This window comes from Thyridium curvatum (assembly GCF_004353045.1).
Source record: "Thyridium curvatum strain D216 chromosome Unknown NODE_8_length_716436_cov_74.480370, whole genome shotgun sequence".
Taxonomy (NCBI): domain Eukaryota; kingdom Fungi; phylum Ascomycota; class Sordariomycetes; order Thyridiales; family Thyridiaceae; genus Thyridium; species Thyridium curvatum.
In genome coordinates, this window is record NW_022156763.1 from 632345 (window position 1) to 651581 (window position 19237).

At 50.2% G+C, this 19237-nt stretch overlaps 6 protein-coding genes across 6 annotated transcripts; 3 read left to right on the top strand and 3 right to left on the bottom strand.

Moving 5' to 3' along the window:
• Positions 1-2002: 2002 nt before the first annotated feature.
• Positions 2003-2990, bottom strand: E0L32_002155 (uncharacterized protein; the record flags this gene model as incomplete). Its single annotated transcript, XM_031136314.1, has 2 exons — positions 2003-2661; positions 2714-2990. 2 exons carry the CDS (start codon positions 2988-2990, stop codon positions 2003-2005), a joined length of 936 nt encoding a protein of 311 aa, XP_030989263.1.
• A 504-nt stretch (positions 2991-3494) lies between these two features.
• Positions 3495-10494, top strand: E0L32_002156 (uncharacterized protein; the record flags this gene model as incomplete). Its single annotated transcript, XM_031136315.1, has 3 exons — positions 3495-6447; positions 6498-8426; positions 8480-10494. The coding sequence occupies 3 exons, from the start codon at positions 3495-3497 to the stop codon at positions 10492-10494; spliced, it is 6897 nt and encodes a 2298-aa protein (XP_030989264.1).
• Positions 10495-10748: 254 nt separating this feature from the next.
• Positions 10749-11435, bottom strand: E0L32_002157 (uncharacterized protein; the record flags this gene model as incomplete). The annotated part of the gene is made up of 1 exon (XM_031136316.1): positions 10749-11435. The coding sequence occupies one exon, from the start codon at positions 11433-11435 to the stop codon at positions 10749-10751; it is 687 nt and encodes a 228-aa protein (XP_030989265.1).
• A 973-nt stretch (positions 11436-12408) lies between these two features.
• On the top strand, positions 12409-14702 carry E0L32_002158 (uncharacterized protein; the record flags this gene model as incomplete). Its single annotated transcript, XM_031136317.1, has 6 exons — positions 12409-12470; positions 12544-13177; positions 13245-13323; positions 13434-13881; positions 13954-14098; positions 14169-14702. The coding sequence occupies 6 exons, from the start codon at positions 12409-12411 to the stop codon at positions 14700-14702; spliced, it is 1902 nt and encodes a 633-aa protein (XP_030989266.1).
• Positions 14703-15395: 693 nt separating this feature from the next.
• On the bottom strand, positions 15396-16506 carry E0L32_002159 (uncharacterized protein; the record flags this gene model as incomplete). The annotated part of the gene is made up of 3 exons (XM_031136318.1): positions 15396-15952; positions 16020-16352; positions 16413-16506. The coding sequence occupies 3 exons, from the start codon at positions 16504-16506 to the stop codon at positions 15396-15398; spliced, it is 984 nt and encodes a 327-aa protein (XP_030989267.1).
• Positions 16507-17203: 697 nt separating this feature from the next.
• E0L32_002160 (uncharacterized protein) lies at positions 17204-19098 on the top strand (the record flags this gene model as incomplete). Its single annotated transcript, XM_031136319.1, has 7 exons — positions 17204-17227; positions 17286-17613; positions 17695-17940; positions 17999-18247; positions 18302-18445; positions 18505-18860; positions 18928-19098. The coding sequence occupies 7 exons, from the start codon at positions 17204-17206 to the stop codon at positions 19096-19098; spliced, it is 1518 nt and encodes a 505-aa protein (XP_030989268.1).
• Between the last annotated feature and the right edge of the window lie 139 nt (positions 19099-19237).

Below are 19237 nucleotides of genomic sequence, written 5' to 3' on the forward strand. Positions count from 1 at the left end.
TAAAGTATTAGAGTGTTAAGAGAGATTATTTAATAATATAGGTGACCCTAAGTTAGACCTATTTTTTAAAGCATAAGTCACTAAGGGATAAAAGCTCCTGCTTATAATCATACCTAATATTAACATCATATTATACAACTAGATTAAGTATCTTAGTGATATTAAGTATGGCATTCATACAGTCTATATAGTCAGCAGTAAGATTGTTAAATAGAATAAGAAGCTTGACTAATATCTTAGCAATATATCACTTAAGGTCAATCTTAAGCTTAGCAGCTAGAACCACTATATTAAATCACATAAGTTACACCTCTTATATAACCTATTTAAGAACAATAAGATTATAGTTGTTAGTATTAACATTATATATCTATTATTAAGGTCTACTAAGTCTATACCTAGTATCACTAGTATAGTTATAAGTATAGATAGGGCCCTAATATAGTGGCTAGTAGTACTTAGCATTTAGAGTAAAGCTTGTAAGAAGATAGTTTCCGACCTTACTATCATATTAAAGTTATATCTCCTTCTTTAGAGGTTATAGTATAAGGAATATTCTAATAATATCCTTATCTATTAAGATAGTGTCTTAGAAGGCTAGTATGATATTATTCTCTAAGAAGAACTGCCTCTTCTTTATAAGATATGCTAGGAATTATACCCTTATTCTAGCCCTATAAAGTTAAAGGCAGACCTTCTGTAAATCTCTATTATTATTATCAGCAAGCGCCACTACACCTACTTCTATCTAATATTAGAGCCTAGTATTAAGAAATCAGGCAACCTATATCTAGGTACTGTTATCAATCATAGTATCACTAAAGCACACAACTAAGACTTTTTCCTATAGATATATACTACTATCTAAAGCACTGCCCAGCCTGTCTACTACTATATTATCTATAATAAGATCTTTTACTTATAGTTCAGCAAAACTAGTATAAGGAAGGTCGCTAAGATTATTTAAGACGTCATATAGAATATATACTATACCTTTAGCTAGGCTACTAAGGCTATAAGTATCTACACCCTAGTATACTACACCGATATTATCTATAAGTAGGCCAGGCGCTACTTAAGCAATCAGTTTGATCTACTTAGTGACTTATCTATAGTATTAACAATAGATAATAATACCTCCTAGAACACTCTACTCAACTCTAACTAGATCTAAATTTATAAGAGGCTTAAGAATATAATATTCTATATTTAAGGCCCTTAATAGGGAGGTATTAGAGGAGGATATTTTAAAATTCTAAGATTAATATATAAAGTACACTTCCCTCTTTATTATTTAAAATATAGATTGCCTTAGTTATTATATATAATATATATAAATTCTTCCTAAAAGCTAGATTTTTAAGCTTTAGATTCATCTTATATAGTTATATATAGTAGAGATTAAGGCTGGCATATTATTCAGATATAGACAGATATAGAATTAGAAAAGAGAAGAACACTAGAATAGTAGTGTAATATTATAAAAGAAAAGCCATTTAAGCACTACCTTTTAGTACCTATACTGGCTATAGTAGCCATAAGAATCTGTAGAACATACTGTAAAGTTAGGATCAGACTACTAAATATTATCTAGAGCCGTCTTATCTTTTCACACACCTATTCTCTGCTCTACATCATCCTTACCACTAGCTATATCAGAATACCTATTATACCCCCAGAACCACATAGCCTTAGTCTCAGCCGACAGCACCTTTTTAGTCGATATCTCCTAGATATAGAATTTTAGTGTCCTATCGCCTAAGTAGAAAAGCTCCAGCTGCTAATAGCTGTTAGCAAGTATCTTATAAATATAATAGAGAAGGGCTGTAAGATAGGACAGCTTATCAGCATGTATTTCCTCCTACCACTTAATATTATCAACAATATCTTAAACTTAGATATTCTTAAACACACCCTAATTATAGAAGGCGAGGATAAACTTAGGGATCTATATCAATCAGACATAAGACAGCTCCTTACTAAGCATATCATGGTCTTTCTTCTACAGACCTCTGGTTTTAAGATCAAATATAAATGCCTGGTCCACAAGACACCCTCCCTTTCTAACCTTAAGTTCTTTTGAATTGTTCATTGTAGTCAATACCTTCAGGTCGTGGATAGCATTGCTGATCTCATCACCAGGATCCTCCAGGGTGTTCGATGATGTCGTAGGTGCAACATTCAATGCCGCTTCACTATCATCAGCGGCGATATATCCATCAGCCTCAAACCGAGTCATAATGTTCAGGCCACCAAAGCTATAGCGCATGATACGCTGGTGCGAACAGGAGCCCTTCACGTCAGATCCCCATGTTGTGTATGCCTCCGGGAATGTATGACCGTAACCGCGGACGTTGGGGATGATCTCCCTCGGCGAGTTCTCCCTGCGGATCAAGAACACCGTATTTCCAACAATCTCCAGAGACATGCGAAAGGCCTGCTCCTGCCCGCGCACAAAGCGGAGCAGATTTCCCAGTGTGCTGCTGCAGCAAACGATGTCGACTGTCGAGGGAAGCTTGGGCTCTTCAGCAAGACTGGCAAGAACGGCAGGCTCCGTCGGGTGGTCTGGGTATCGGGCGCCGTTGGGGTCGCGGAAGTACTCTTCGCTGTCCTCGTCAAGCTTGGTCGGCGTTGGCAGAGGTGTCCACTTGGGAGGTTTTCCTTCAGGAGAGTCAGCGACAGCTACTTGCGTAGGGTGTCCATAGACTTATACCAGGAATCAGAATGGTGGGTGTTGGCGTGTCAAGCCAGCTGTAAGAGGCGACCAGACGACTACCAGTGATGACGGCTTGCCCTTTGAGCATCTGGGCTTCCGTGGTCAGGTCTGGTTTGCAGAGCGACTGTGAGACTGCTCCTGCAGGATGGTCTGGCCCAGGTCGGGTCGGCTCCAGTGTCGAGGAGCGCCAAGGTTGTTGTGCGAGGCCTCCGCGGCCGCGGCCACGACCCCGACCAAGGTGGTAGTTTGGGCGTACTCTATCCCGGTATGCCATAATTGCCTAGCTTCTGGGAGGGGAAATTAGTTTTCAAAGAGGAAGTTCTGGTATGCGGAAATGCCTTGCTCAAGTATTTGGGCTGGCTCGGTTTTGTGCCAACAGAGCAATCATGCCTTGCAAGCCACTATCTTCTGCTGACTGGTCAGTACTCTGCATACTGCATATGTGGAATGCAAGCATTTGCTGGCCTCTGGGCTCCGCGGCATGATTGTCGCCCACATCCGGAGTCGATTGGACAGTCTTTGTACCACAGGGAAAAGTTGGTCGGCCTCCAGCATATCCGTTTGTTGATTGGCCACTCGTGAGCATCTAGACTTTTCTAAGTGCTGTTTGTCTTGCTCTATGACTGGTCTGTGTCATTCGCCCTTCAATCCCAAGTTCTTGAATCCCTCAGCTTATAAAAGCGCATGGCCAGCTTTCTCTAACCTGGCCATTTAATGCTTCCTCATCATCCATCCTGAACTACATTGAACATTGAATGATACTGAATCCCTCACAACCATGGTGTCGTCGAATGACAAGCGCAAGACAGACCTTCTACCGGGTCTCTTTCGAGCGACAATCTATGGCAAGCGTCAAATCGCGACCATAAAGGATGCCAAGTTGTTCCTGGAGTCTCTCCAGAACGAAGATCCCCCCAGCCTCTGCATCGAAAAGCTTCTATCTAGCCCCTCGGGGCTCAACTGCGTCGCCCAGTCCGTGCGAATAGACCTTTCGGCTTCTTTTGCCCGCGATCACACATTGAAGCTGCTTGCCTACTTGTCGGACCCTGGAGTTGAAGCCCTTGCGGATGGTCTCTTGCTCAAACAAGTTCTTGAGGCTCTCGCGCAGCCACCGACAATGTGGAGGCGTCTCGTGGATCTCTGTCTGCAGCAAGAGATCCAGGGAGATGACCTCGCCCCATTCGCCTGGATCCTTGTCCAACTTGTCTCGTCTTCTTTGACACTGGCAGAGAAGAGCATCCTTGATGATGCGCGCTCTGTAATCGCCAGCGGCATTCTCAGCCAGTCGTCTTCCCATGTCGTCCGTGAATTTGGGTACAAACTTGTCAAGCTGGTCCAGTTGACAAGCTCCGCCACCCACATCCATTCTTCTCAATGCGCCACCCCAGGCGGACGGCATGACAATGACTTCGCCAACTTCCGCGACATTGCAATCTACCCCACCACCGACGAGTTGCTATCGACTAAAACGCCATTCTATCGAACTGCCGACGAGGTGTTCGAAGTTGGGGAGGACGCTCGCGAAGGTGTTCTCATTGACAATCAGTTCCGCTTACTGAGAGAGGACATGCTTGCTGAGCTGCGTGAGGATATGCAAATTGCCACCGGGCGAAAGAAGAGCAAGAGGAAGCCCTTGGTTCTCGGAGGGCTTGTTCCGGTTGGCCTCGATCTTGAGGCCAAAGGTCGCAACAAGCCATGTACTCTGGCCGTTAGGTGCCACGCTGGACTCGAGCAACTCAAGAAGTTGGAGACCGGTCGACGGAAGAAATATTTGTCGGACCACCCCAGTCTTCTTAAACACCAGGCCTTTGGGGTTCTATACCGTGGAGATGAGGTCTACGGATTCGCTTTCGTGGAGCGAGATGTCGACAGACTCTGCAAATCTCCACCAGAGGTGCTCCTTCAATTCACGGAAGAAGTGTCTTTCCGAAAAGCCCTTTCGGCTTTGAAAGTACCGCAAGACATCCGATTCACCCTGGTGGGCACTCCTGTGTTTGCGTACGAACCAGTCTTGCGGGGTCTCAAGGAGATCAGAGAACTTCCGCTTGAGGATGTCCTACTCAACCTTGAAGATCGGACGACGGACTTCACACCAGCATCCGGGGTCCTTACTATCATCAGAAGGCTTGAATCGGGTTCCAAGACTGTTTACCTCGGTGCTCAATGCTCTGCTGATGGGCTTCACCGATCTGGCCGACAGCAGGTCGAGTTTGACGACTCGCAGCGTGTCTCTTTGATCAATGCACTCTCCAGTCCTGTATCAATCATCCAGGGACCTCCCGGAACTGGCAAATCCTTTATTGGCGCCCAGATCGCCAAGTGCCTGTATCAATCGTCCGAGTCGAGGATTCTTGTCATCACGTACACGAATCATGCTCTGGACCAGTTTCTTGAGGATCTGATCAAGACTGGAATACCCGAATTTGCGATAGTACGCCTAGGATCCCGCTCCAAATGCACGGACGCCACAAGACCTCTTATTCTGTACGATCAAATGCACAACTATCGTCGTCCAAAGTCTGCATGGGACCTGATCAACCTGGCCAAAGAGGAGCTGAGAGAACTGAGCGAACGCCTTGAGCAGTCATTCAAAGAATATCGAAATTTCTCGCTCGCATGGCCTGTCATTGAGGAGCACCTAGAGTTCTCAGAAAACGATTTTGTTTTCCTCGAAGCACTTCAAATACCAGAGCAGGATGGCAATTGGAAGGTAGCTGGAAACAAAGGGAAGGGCAATGTCAAGCCTTCATACCTGTTCAATCGGTGGATGCTGGGTCAAGATGCTGGTGCTTTCCGGACTAGGCTTCCCCAGAGATCTGGATTCATATGGACAATGGACAAGGCCTTGCGACACGCTCATGTGGATAGATGGAAGCAAGAAATTTTGGGTAAGCGCCTTGATACGCTCCAGGAGCTGTTCCGCCAGTACAAGGAAACGCACGAGAAGCTTGAGACGATGTTCAAGGAGGGAGACGTGCATACCTTGAAGAACAAACGCATCATTGGGTGTACAACGACCGCGGCCTCGAAATATGCTGGTATCATCCGTCAGGCAGCAGCTGATGTCGTCCTCGCGGAAGAGGCCGGCGAGATTCTGGAGAGCCATATCTTGACAAGTGTGTCCAGTTCAGTCAAGCAGCTTATTCTCATTGGCGACCACAAGCAACTGCGGCCCAAGATCAACAATTATGCCTTGAGTGTCGAGAAGGGAGCTGGTTTTGACCTCAACCGATCGCTCTTTGAGCGACTGATTCGGCAAGATGCTCCATTCTGGACATTGCACAAGCAGCATCGCATGGTTCCAGAGATATCTCGGCTCCCAAGAGAAATGACCTATCCGGACTTGGTCGATGGACCGAAAACGGGGAGTCGAGCACCACTTCGCGGAGTCCGGGATCGAGTCATCTTCATTCACCACGACAAATTAGAAGCTGAGGATAGCGACTTGATCGACCGGAGGGACCCAGACGCGAAGTCAAGCAAGATGAACGCTTTTGAGGGTCAGATGGTCCTCAAGTGTGTTCGCTACCTTGCGCAACAGGGCTACAAGACCGAGCACATGGTCGTACTGACTCCGTACTTGGGCCAACTGCGACTTCTACTTGATATGCTCAAATCCGAACATGACCCTATCCTGAATGATCTGGACTCGTTCGAGATGATTCGAGCAGGCCTTCAAACAGAAGCGGGGGCAAAAGTCGACAAGAAGCCGCTCAGGATATCCACCATTGGTACGATTCCAATACCTGATTATCTTTGGATTATTACTAATGTCGAGTAGATAACTATCAGGGAGAGGAGAGCGATATTGTCATTGCATCTCTCACAAGAAGTAACAAAGACGCGAATATTGGGTTCATGCAAGCTCCCGAACGTCTTAACGTCCTGGTCTCACGAGCCCGAGATTGCCTCATCATGATCGGTAACTCGGAGACCTTCATGAAGAGCAAGCGCGGCAAGGAAACCTGGTGTCGATTCTTTGAGCTTCTCAAAGCCAAAAGTCAGTTGTACGACGGACTGCCAGTACGCTGTGAGCGTCATCCAGAGAGGACAGCGGTCCTGAGTGACCCCAGTGACTTTGATAAATTCTGCCCGGATGGAGGATGTGCCGAGCCATGCAACATGCCCTTCAAGTGCGGTCAGCACAAGTGCGAACTCCGATGTCACCGAGTTTCCGACCACTCCAAAATCGAGTGCACGCGGTTGGTGAAGAGAACGTGCAAACGAGGACACCAGACCAGCATCCGATGTAGCCAGACAGGCGCAAAATGCGCCAAATGTGTACAGGAAGACATTGCGCAGGAGCGCAGACTCAAGAGAGATCTCCAACTTGAGGAAGTTCGCCTCAGACGCGAGACTGCCTACCGATCAGAGCTAGAGAAGCTGCAAGATGAGGCCTATCATCTGCGTCTTACTATCAAGTGTGAGATGGAAGCGGAAGAGCAGAAGAAGACACTACAGCAACAGCGGGCAGATATTGATGGTTTGAAGGCAACAGCTCTCAGGACCCGTCAGCAGAAGCAAAAAGAGGCACAAATCCAAGCGACCAAAGCAAGTATCCCAACAAATCGTCCGAGTGAAGACTGCCTCGAACATCCGAGCGGTGCAAGGCAGGAATGGGAAGAGATAAAACGGACGGATTTGGCGGTCTGCAAGGCGCTTGACAGTCTGATGGAAATGATTGGGCTTGAAGGCGTCAAAGAATCATTCCTCGGTGTGAAGAACCGAGTCGACACAGCCATACGTCAGAATATCTCCCTGAAGAAAGATCGGTTCAACTGTTCCCTCCTCGGCAATCCAGGCACCGGCAAAACAACCGTCGCACGTCTATACGCCGAATTGCTCACTTCCGTCGGCGCCATACCGGGTAGTTGCTTCAAAGAAACCACTGGCTCGAGTCTCGCAAATGGGGGTATTACTGGATGCGAAAAGCTCATTGATGAGATCCTCACGGATGGAGGCGGTGTCTTGTTCATCGACGAAGCGTATCAGCTCACATCCGGCAACTCCTATGGCGGTGCTGGTGTTCTTGATTATCTCCTACCCAAGATTGAGGAGCTAGTTGGCCAGGTTGTTTTCGTCCTTGCCGGGTACAACAAGCAGATGGAGTCCTTCTTCGCCCATAACCCGGGCTTGCCGAGTCGTTTCCCGATCGACATGAAGTTTGATGATTATAGCAATGAAGAGCTCCTCTCCATTCTCGGGCTCAAGATCGGACAGAGATTCTCGAACCGAATGCAGTGTGAAGATGGCCTCCGGGGTCTCTACTGCCGCATCGCTTCGCAAAGAATCGGGCGAGGTCGCGGTCGTGAAGGGTTCGGGAACGCTAGGGCTGTGGAGAATGTGCTGACGCGAATCCTGAACCGTCAAGCGATGCGGTTGCGGCGAGAGCGCAAAGCTGGTAAGAAGCCGGATGACATGTGGCTGACAAAAGAGGACCTGATCGGGCCAGAACCTTCCGGCGCACTATCCACCTGTACGGCCTGGAAGAAGCTCCAGAGCCTGATCGGACTGGGTACTGTGAAGGAGGCTGTCAGAGCTCTTTTAGACAGCGTACAGCACAATTATGACCGGGAGCTTGCCGAGCAGCCCCTTGTCGAATACTCGTTGAACAAGATATTCCTGGGATCTCCAGGCACCGGCAAGACCACGGTCGCAAAGCTGTACGGGGAAATTCTTTCGCATCTCGGCTTGCTGTCAAGATCGGAAGGTAGGAAATCCCCGGACTGGATGCAATTCTCATGGAAACTAATGCGGTGTTAGTTGTGGTGAAAAACCCGTCGGACTTCGTTGGGGGAGCTCTGGGGCAGTCTGAGCAGCAGACAAAGGGGATTCTTGCTGCATCGGTTGGCAAGGTGCTCGTGATCGACGAGGCTTATGGTCTGTATGGTGGCAGCGGAGGACAGTCTGGTTCGGTCAGTGACCCGTACAAGTCAGCGGTCATCGACACGATTGTGGCCGAAGTACAGAGCGTCCCAGGCGATGATCGCTGTGTCCTCCTGCTTGGATACAAGGACCAGATGGAAGACATGCTCCAGAATGTCAACCCAGGTCTTGCTAGGCGATTTCCCTTGGCCTCTGCGTTCGTCTTTGAGGATTTTACCGACGATGAGCTTCGAGAAATACTGGACCTCAAGCTTAAACATCAAGGGTTTGGTGCCACGAACCAGGCTAAGCAGGTCGCAATGGAGATGCTTCAGCGTGCTCGAAATCGACCTAATTTTGGCAACGCTGGCGAGATTGACATCATCTTGGACACTGCCAAAGCGCGACAACAGCGACGAATCTCGGGCAAACGACCAGCTTCTTCGACAACGTTCGAGGCAGTAGACTTTGATCCAAACTTCGATCGCGCGATGAGGTCTGAGACGAACATCAAGAAGCTTTTCGAAGGTGATGTCGGACGCGAACAGGTTATTGAGATACTTGAGGACTACCAGAGCATCGTCCGCAAGGTCAAGGATCTTGATATGGACCCAAAAGAGAACATACCTTTCAACTTCTTATTCCGGGGCCCCCCGGGTACTGGCAAGACAACCACAGCTAAGAAGATGGGCAAGTTCTTTTACGACCTGGGGTTTCTCGCCACAGCAGAGGTTATCGAGTGCTCCGCCTCTGATCTTGTCGCACAATATGTTGGCCAAACAGGGCCTAAAGTGCGGAACCGTCTCGACAATGCTCTAGGTCGTGTTCTTTTCATTGATGAGGCCTACCGTCTAGGGGAGGGTCATTTCGCAAAAGAAGCAGTCGATGAGCTTGTTGATTCAATCACCAAGTCCAAGTACAAAAAGAAGCTAGTGATTATCCTCGCCGGCTACGAAAAGGATATCAACCAGCTCATATCAACAAACACTGGTCTGAGCTCTAGATTCCCGGAGGTTATAGATTTCCGAGGTCTTTCACCCTCTGAATGTATTGACCTATTGACATCCTTGCTCCAAGCCCACAAGAAACGCCTTGCTGCAAAGGGCAAGACACTGGACTTGAGCGTGCTGGAGGAGCCCGATCCGACATTCACGGCCAAATTGTCCGGATATTTCTCTGAGCTTGCAAAGCAAGAAAGCTGGGGCAGCGCCCGAGACGTCAACACACTTGCCAAGGAAATCTTCAACAAGACCATCCTAGCCAAAGCTCCCGGAGCGGCTGGAAATATCTTGAAGGCAGAAGAGTCAACGGTCTATGCCGAGTTGGAGCGGATGTTTTCTGAGCGCACATTGCGCGAGCAGTCTTCGTCTTCAACCACTTCAATCTCCAACCGAGTGGAGCATCAGCTATTCCTTCCGAGACAGGTTGCCCCTACCATCACTGCTAAACCGCAGGCGGCCCACCGTAATGCTTGCGCGGCTCGTACTACCATAACTGCGGAGAACAGGAGTTCTGTAGAGCAGCCAGCTCCAGAGCATTCAAAGCCTCTTCTAGAGACTGGATGTGATGTCGCTCACGCCAAGTCTGTCCTAGACGCCAAACGCGACGCTGGGGTGAGCGACGCCGTGTGGGAGCAGCTGGAGAGGGACAAGCGGGCTCAGATTGCAAGGGAACAAGAATACGAGCGCCTGCTCGTGGCGCAACGAGAGGCTTCCGAAACCGACAGACGAGCGATTCTGGAGCGTCTATTGGAGGAAAAGAAGAGGCGAGAGGAGGAGAAAGCCATGCAAAAGAAGCTCATGATGATGGGACGATGCCCAATGGGATACGAGTGGATCAAGCAATCAGGCGGGTACAGATGTGCGGGTGGAAGTCATTTCGTGAGCGATAAGGATCTTGCCGCCAATTGTTGAAGGTGTGCCAAAGAAAGGGAGGAGAGAATTGATCATGTCACATACACCCAAAGCAGTCCTGTCTCTGCGGAGTGGGTGGTGCCACGCCCCATTACACTCTGAATATTTCCTCGTAACCATCATGCATGACTTGTTTAAGAATACATTCAATTCGATGGAAGAAGATTTCTGTTGTGACGCTGTGCCCATTCGCGAGAAGGCAACTTGGACCTTGAGCCTGCGACAACTGCAGATGAGACAAATGCGTCAGCGATTTATCGAGCCGAAGAAACTATTAGCAGCGAAGGACAGCACGAGGATTGGTAACGAGAGGGACGTAGACAAGCGCACTGACCGAGACGAGCATACTGACAGATCATGTCCTTTTCGTCAGAAAACTTTAGGCCACAGAGCCGGAGATGTACCATTCCACTCTCGTTCCTCAGAGGATCCGTGGTGAAGGTAGGCGATTTGCAGCTTTCATTGGGGCATCGAAGTGTAAAGAGCCCACGAAACCGATCCATCTCGTACTCGAACACCCATAAATGCCGCCGTTCGACGTCGATCTGGGTTATACAGGGTTGGGCAGTAGGTCTGTTTTCACTTGGGTGTGGCGATAATGGCGGAGGCTCGGAGACAGCCGTCGTAGACTCGCGGCCAAATCTCACGTAGGCGTCGTCAAAGACATATATGTCCACTGTATTGAGCTGGAACTCGGGCTTCGTGCAAAGGCGCTCGCCGATGGCCGGGGTGGACTCCGCAGCCTTCTTGATCAAAGCTTCGCGGCGTCGGTGGGCATTTTCAAGCCGGGTACTGCGCTCCTTGAGCAGTCTGCGTATGCCGGCCTCGAACTTGTCCTCTGTGGCTTGGTGAAAGGCTTGGATTCGAGCCCATTCCGCCTTAATAGTGCTTGGTATTTCCATTGGTGGAGGTGACGTGGTCCGAGTTTGCCGAGTCTTCATTTCTGAAAGGTTCGAAGATAAGAGAGAAAGAGCTTTTGTCTTCAAGGTAGCGCCAGCACTGAGATTTGAAGCTTGATATTGTTAGGGAGTGGTGGTCTGTTACGCAGGGATTAGTTGATTAATCAATGGTCAAGTACCAGCGTAGGAGGACAAATAGAAGTAACACCAACAGGTAAATGCCCTTTGGTCTCCTTGAGCACCGTCTGGCATGTTCAGCAGATGAAAATGTATCCGGCGTCCATGTTAGTCAACAAGAGTAGTCAGCGAAAATCGTCCTGGAAAAGGGTGCTTCAGACGAGAAGAATGGCCATTATTTGCCTCTGGTGTGTGGATGAAAGGCACGCGAAGAAACGGTGGCTGGTCCACAGAGGCCTGGCGAGTACCTAGCGACCGAAACTCCTGCATCGAGATTCAAGTTGTTGGGCCCAGCAGCTGCTTGCAAGGGTTTGGCGCCACTTTGTGTTCATTGGCTGCCTCCGGGTTGCCTATCCTTCATTACCAGTCAGGGTGGTAGAACTAATTCCTGCTCATACTTCATTACGGAATAGTTAGTGGTGGCATCCCGCATGTGAAAAATTTGCTTCGTACTAGGGTCTGGGGATGCGAACCAACAGCACTCATGACCGGGAATGGATTGGCTGGTAATTTTGTAGGCCGCATGGCTCACACTGAACAGCTGCACAGCTCCCAAAAAAGGAGGACGGCAAAAAGACGAACGAAACGAGGAGCTCAGAGACCAAAGCACCATGCAGTGGGGCATGTCTCAAAACCTGGACCGCGTACTGCAATCGTGATGAGCCCTGGGCTGCTCTGTCGTGATTTGGTCTTTTTGGATGTGAGAAGAAGTTTCCCAACAGGTATCCTTTGGGAATCGAGTCTCTCTGTCCTCTTCAAGTCCTCTGTCTAGTGTGGGACTAGATGCATTCAACTTTTGGCCTCGTTTTACTGCCCACAGATCCAACCTTGTCGCAAGATGTCACGCCGAAGGGTAGCACGGTCCAAGCCTGCTGCCACCGTGTGCCCCCCAAGAGATGTGTAAGTCTTTCTATCGAACATGTTTACAGAGAGACTCAAGCTATCTGATACTGACAAGAATCTTCTAAATTAGTGTTCTAGGTGTAGATACGGGCAGCACAAGCCTTAGAGCGACTTTTATAGATCCCATTGACCCGAGCTTCATCTACCACCTTCAGAACAACGAATCCTCCAGCCGTGACAAACGCTATAACACTGGAGACTTCGCTACGGATATCTATCCCTTTGACGATGGCCCTCTGTATCCAAGCCACGACACCAGGCCCTTCAAGGATCGCAGATCAACCCCAGCGAAATCCGCTCTCTACATCGTGGCCGGGGCCGAGGAGAATGTTCTCGATCAGTACCCGATGCTGGATGCGCTCAGGACGAGAGCACAGGAAGATCCATCTTTCCGCACACGTCTTGAGGAAGGATTAGTCCTCATGTTTTCCGAATTGTGGAGGAAGTTGCAGGCCACCTGCCATCGGCGCAACTTTCGCATCTCGACAGTTGCATTGTCCGTTCCAACACAGTGGAGAGAAAATTTCGAGATCAAGTACAGGGAGATAATCGTACGAGCATTCGGCTTAGCCCCAGAGAAGGTAATATTTGAAACAGAGGCACTGTCCATCGCCCATTATCTACTCCGGCAATATTCCGACTTGATGATCCTCCACGGGGAACCGGCCTACGTTCTGTTCCTGGACTTCGGCGGCCAGAGCATGGTTAGTCAACGACACGCAGCTGGAAATCTTATCTCCAGCGATGAAGCTCACTGCTGTCTCTATGCAGAATCACTGTACGTTCTACGTCGTAGCCAACTCGGACAACCCTGACGATCGCGTCATCTACCGTGTTGGGGACGCTGGAGGTGAGTAGCATACACTCTTTATCTCTCTGACGAAGTGATCCTCTTTCTTCAGACCGCTTTATATCCTTTTCATTACGTTATACTGTACTCTCTAATGCAACCGATTGCAGGTGTTGCCGGGGGCAGTGAGCACTGGGAATACCGGATCTGTGACTGGTGGCTGGGACAGCAACGAAACCTACACTTATTTCCTGACACCCCACGGGCTGTCAATGACCTGCGCGACAGGTTGAACGAGTTGAAGAGAGAAGTCGACGTCAATGGCAGAATGGATTTCTTGCTCAATGAAGGGGATGCACTCCACGGCACTGTCTACAGAGTTTCGATTGCCAGCAACATTGTCAGGGACAAATTTGACGAGGCACTCGGCCCCCCGCTCGAAGTGGCCGAGGAGCAGATCAGATGTCTTGCCGAGTTCAACAAGGCAGTCACGAGGGTGATCGTGTCTGGCGGGACATCTCATATCAAACATCTACAGGGCATCCTACGACAGGCCTGCAGGTCCAATGGTATTCCGGACCCGCATTTTGTGCGGCCAGAGTGGAATGTCAATTACGAGTAGGTTTGGGGCGTGATGGAAGATGGCTGACCGGATGAAGCACCCTTACTGACAGACTCCAACCATCACAGGTCGTCCATGATTGCGGCGGGCGCTGCGTACATTCAGGAGAACACATTGACGGTTAAGAGTTTCATGGATCGAGGAGCGGCGTTCGGATTCCAGCCGGTGAGGAATGGTGTGGCGGAGAATAACGCATACATTGCCCTGGACGCGGTTCGCAGCCCCTCCACCTCCGTTGTCAATCAGTGCCAATAACAACTGACGCGTGACTATTCGATGACAGTCAAGCAAGAGCTACAAGTACAGGTTCGACTCATCACAAGAAATTAGCGAAATCCGAATCGTCTGCAACCCGTTCTGCGGCTTGGATCACACTCGAATCCAAAAGCGTCGTGGAGCTGCGAGAGCATCCCGACCGCGAAGACCTACATTCCCAGTGCAGGGTTGCTACGATGTCATGATCATACCCGTCGACAAAACCCAAGGTCGCTGGCAATATAGCTTACAGTGGACAGGCGAATTGGACAGTCTCAGCTCAGTGCGTTTAATGGTGCTAAGGACCGGAACATTGGGGGTGGAGGTGGTTGGGAACAAGGCGTTCCCAGTCTACGTTGACAAAGCGCAGGGCTGCGTTCACTTCGGGGGAATGTTCACTGATCCGGACAACCCTCATCTACCCCTGCCAAATGAGCAACAACGCCTCGAGATACTCTCGGATTCTGAGAGCGACCAGGAGAGCCAGGATGGCCTCGAGGATGGCTTCGAGGATGGGTTTGTTGGTTCCGACACGACGAGCGTGGGCTTTGGGAGTGCATGATTAGCGGCAAATGGATGCCGAATGATACAAGAATTCTTATCATTCACAAGACATGCATTACATTGACGCACGATCCTTGGCCGCTGAATGGGCACGGAATGGTCCCCGGACCACCCAGCGACGCACAGACAGTGATCTGCCAGCGAACAGGGATCCTGGCCGTATTTGCTTTTTTTCCGAACCAGTCATTTACTGGGTTAAATGAAAACAAGGCTCTCACCGAAAATGACAAGGGTGACCGCGCCGCAAGTCGTAGAGGGCTCTCCCTTTGCTCCCCATCCCAGTAGTTGACCCAAAAACTTTCAAAAGCATGATGAGCATGTTGCACCAGTCGCAGACAGCGCTGCCTCCCCATGTCAGGAGCACCTGTGAGACCGGCGGGTTCGTTCCCCGACCGCCCCCCTGCATATCCATTGAATCAAAACCAATCAGCACAAGAGAGCGATAACAAATAGCTGGAAGCATTCAATGCTGGGCAATCTCGGATGAAACTTATTGCAACGGTGGCTTGCATTAGACAGGTGTTGTGCAACCACGGCCCAGGACGCCCAACATGGCCGCAAAGTTTTTCTGACTCACGCTGCTCAAACCGGGACACCTGCTGCACATCCCGTAAAGCACGCCAGCTACGAACGAGCCTATCGGATCGTTCCGTGAGGGTGAGACAAATGCAGTTCTTTTCCATTCGAGTTACTACAATATTGCGATAGCATTGGGAGGCGTCGCGACCCCGCCATAGACATGCAGGGGGGCGCTGGTGAGCATGAATGACCACTTCCCAGCCTCTCGACAGGCATCGGCCAGCTTCTCCAAGTTCCAGAGCTCCCCAAGCGGTGAGCCCCAGTGACCAAGCAACCAGTCATGCAGGCGCACCTTGCCAGGAGTGGAAAACGGGATGGGCGTCAGCTCGAACCCAAGGGTGTCGGTGGCCACAGCAGCAAAGTGGTGGTTCCACAGCCACCGTACCGAGTCCATCGACGCTTCTACACCGATGAAAGCGGCCCTCTCGTTGGACCTGGCAAGTTCTTCCTCGCTTGCTGCCGCGTGCCATGCAGTGTACCCTGTGCGGAGGAGCAGGATGTCGCCTGGCCGGAAGTTGGTCCCCTGGTGTGCGGCCACCGCATCCAGTTCCTCGATGGTAATGGCGAACTCCGTGTTCACAGGTGCAGGAGGCTGGCCAGTCTCCCTGCGCCAAGCCTCGTAATCCAGCAGGACGCCACGACCAACAATGCCGCCTCTCTCGACCCAATCTATTGTCAGACAACGGAGTTAACATCCGTCCCCAACACTGTTGCCTATCAGACAATTATGACTTACTCTGCGTGCCGAGCCTTCCGGTCCTGTCATTGAGAATTTCTTGGTGTTTCATCCCTCCGTAGTATGTCGCAGAGTCCTGCAGCCCTCCGTGCCTGAGCCCATCCCATTGGGAGCTACTCTGTGTGTTGAACGACAGCAGGTCATCGTGCAGGTGACACTCGTAATACGATCCACGAAGCTTCTCCTTGAAGTCGACAATCTTTTGCTGGAATTGTTCACGGCCACAGCCGAGATGTTTGAAGTAGTCCAGTCGGAGGTCCAGTTGCACAGAGATGCCCTTCTGGACTTCCTTGGCCGCTTCTCGGACCACGTCCGGCGTGAGGAAGTTGAGTGCTATTCCACCCGGTCAGTATCACGTCAATAACCAGACCAATGGTCCCCAGGAGATCGTACTGCCTAATTGATCATCTTTCCCCCACAAGCCCCAAGCACAGCCTTGCGGCTGCCCCTCGACCTTGGGCAGGGAGTCAAAGTCAGGATAAGCCATCTATACAGTTGCACAGTCGTTTACTTGCCTAGGGTTCAACAACTTCCGTACACAGCATTCCCTTTGTCTGCCCATTCGACTTTTCCGACGCCCTGACTGCCTCCCGGGCGGGGTAGTCTTCTACCTAGGCTAACGTGGTCTCCCGATCACCAGATGGGTTAGTTTTCGCAGCCATCTCCACACGACTAGCCGGCTTTTTGCGGCCTTTTATTTCCGATCTTCGGCCGCAAAGTAATCTAGCGTCGGACAACATCCACCGACAGCACAGACAAACGTTGTACGAATACAGCAAGACATCTGAACTTTTGTCTCTTGGTTCGACACTGGTGTTAAGTTTGTTCAGAGCAAAAGGGCAGATGAGATCGGTCTAGAAAGCATGCGCGCACCAGGAACCGGTGCCTTTAGCGCTAGATCTTATCTGATCATCTTGCGGAGAAACGAACGATCGGCGGAAACCCGTCTCTCCCCAAAGAACATGATCATCTCGACAGTTGATCCCCTGCTCCAAACCCCTCTTGCTTCCCCACAATGTCAGAATCCTCTCTGTAGCTCTATTTCATGACTAGTCTAGAATTCTTCCCTCCAGGAAATCTCGCATCTTCTGCACATTACAGGGAGTCAAACCTTGTTCCACTTTGATCGCCCCCGTTGATCGCCCCCGTTGAGCTTCTCTGCCAGCATCTGAAAGACTTGCAACATGGTGACCTTGTTCCAACTCGGTGTAGGTTCGGTTTGAGTTGAAACGCGTACAGCATAGAGAGTGCTGACCCCACGTGCAGTTGATATTATTTATCTGTCTGGGCAGCTTGACCTACGGGTACGGCAGCAGCATCATTGCGACCACGCTCGGGCAGCCGACGTTCATTGACTACTTTGATCTCGACAAGCGCTCAAACGCAAATGCCTTGATCGGGGCGATCAACGGCCTGTTCCAGGCTGGTGGCCTGTTTGGCGCCATCTCCGTGCTTTGGATCCCAGACAGATTCGGCCGCCGAATGGCGATCTTCGTCGGCGGTGTGTTTTGTGTCGTTGGAGGAGCTCTCCAGGCTGGTAGCGTCCACATCGGCATGTTCCTCGTGGCGAGATTCTTGTCTGGCTATGGGATCGGTAAGCTCATCGTGCTCACTCTCTGCTTCGCCTGGGATTAATCATTGTGATGATTCGGTCTCGTACTAACCTTATCTACAGGCTCACTAGTCACTCTGACACCACTCTACCAGAGCGAGGTGTCGCCGACCAACATCAGAGGTCTGCTTGTAGGAATGCACGGCGTCATGCTCTGCGTCGGCTACACGCTTGCCAGCTGGGTTGGTCTCGGCTTCTACTTCGTTCAGGGAACTTACAGCCAATGGCGGGGACCCCTGGCCATCCAGGTCCTCTTTCCCTTGCTGCTCTGTATGGGTGTCTTCTTTGTCCCCGAATCACCTCGCTGGCGTAAGTCTACGTGCAACCCCACTACATAGATATGCCAGTAACGATTATTGTTTTCTAGTGCTCGTGCAAGACGACCACGGCAAGGCCCAAACTGAGTTCAACAAAATCCATTCCGATCTGAAGAACCCCACTCAACAAAAGGTCCTCCAAGACGAGTTCCTCCTTCTTCGAGCCCAGGTCTCTCAGGAACTCAAGAACCGGGTTCCGTTATTGGACTTCTTTCGGCAAAAGTCTCTCCGCAAGCGATGCATAATTGGGTGGCTCACCTTTTTCGCGGGCCAGGGCACAGCGACATTGGTCATAAACAGTAAGGGGATCCCGCTGCGTGCTTTTCCGGGCTTTGAGCTGATTCACTCAACAGACTACGGACCATCTCTTTACGCCAGCTTAGGCTTTAATACTGTGCAGCAGCTTCTAATCCAGTGCGGATGGATTAGTGTTTGTCCTTTTGCCAACTTTGTCAACTCTCTTATCGTAGACCGAGTCGGCCGCACCAGGCTCCTGAGTAAGCCTCATATAGTCGTCGTACTTTCAAGTCATCATTTACTAATTGATCCCACGTAGTGTTCGGTCTCGGTGGATCTGTCGTAGCACTGATCGGCGAGTGCATTACAGTGGACATCTTCCAGAAGAATGGGAGCCGGAGTGTCGCTGGTGCTGCCGTCTTCTTCCTATTCCTGCACATCCTCTGCTTCGGATTGTCGTACGACGCAACAAGCTATGTCTACGGCAGCGAGATCTTCCCGAATCCGGTTCGAGCACGTGGACTCGGCATCTCGGTCACAGGCTTGTTTGTGGCTACCATTATCTTCCTCCAGTGCGCCCCGACCGCTTTTGCAGATATCGGCTGGAAATACTATACCGTGTTTATTGCCCTGAGCACGGTCATGATATTTGTTGTTGGCTTCTATTTCCCAGAGGTATGTTGTTCGCTCAGGAAGCATGGTACCCTGACGGCTTGGCATTGCTGACGGACTGGTGTGCCAGACCAACGGAAAATCCCTTGAGGACATAGCCGAGGTCTTTGGCGACGAGATTGCTCTGGAAGATGAGAACCTGGAGAACATCCATCGGCAATTCAAGATGACCAACTACAATGAGGGCTTGCTGGTTGATTTGATGGATAGGGAGAAGGTTGCTGGCACGAATGAGGCTTAAGAGAATGGCTGCAGCTGATCTGAAGACTGAACGAGCATTGCTCATGTAAGTTGGGTGAGGTCGGATGAGGATTATCGAGAAGCAGCTCTTGAGGTAGTTCGTTTCCATTGCTTGAAGCCCATGCTGCAAAAGCCGCAAC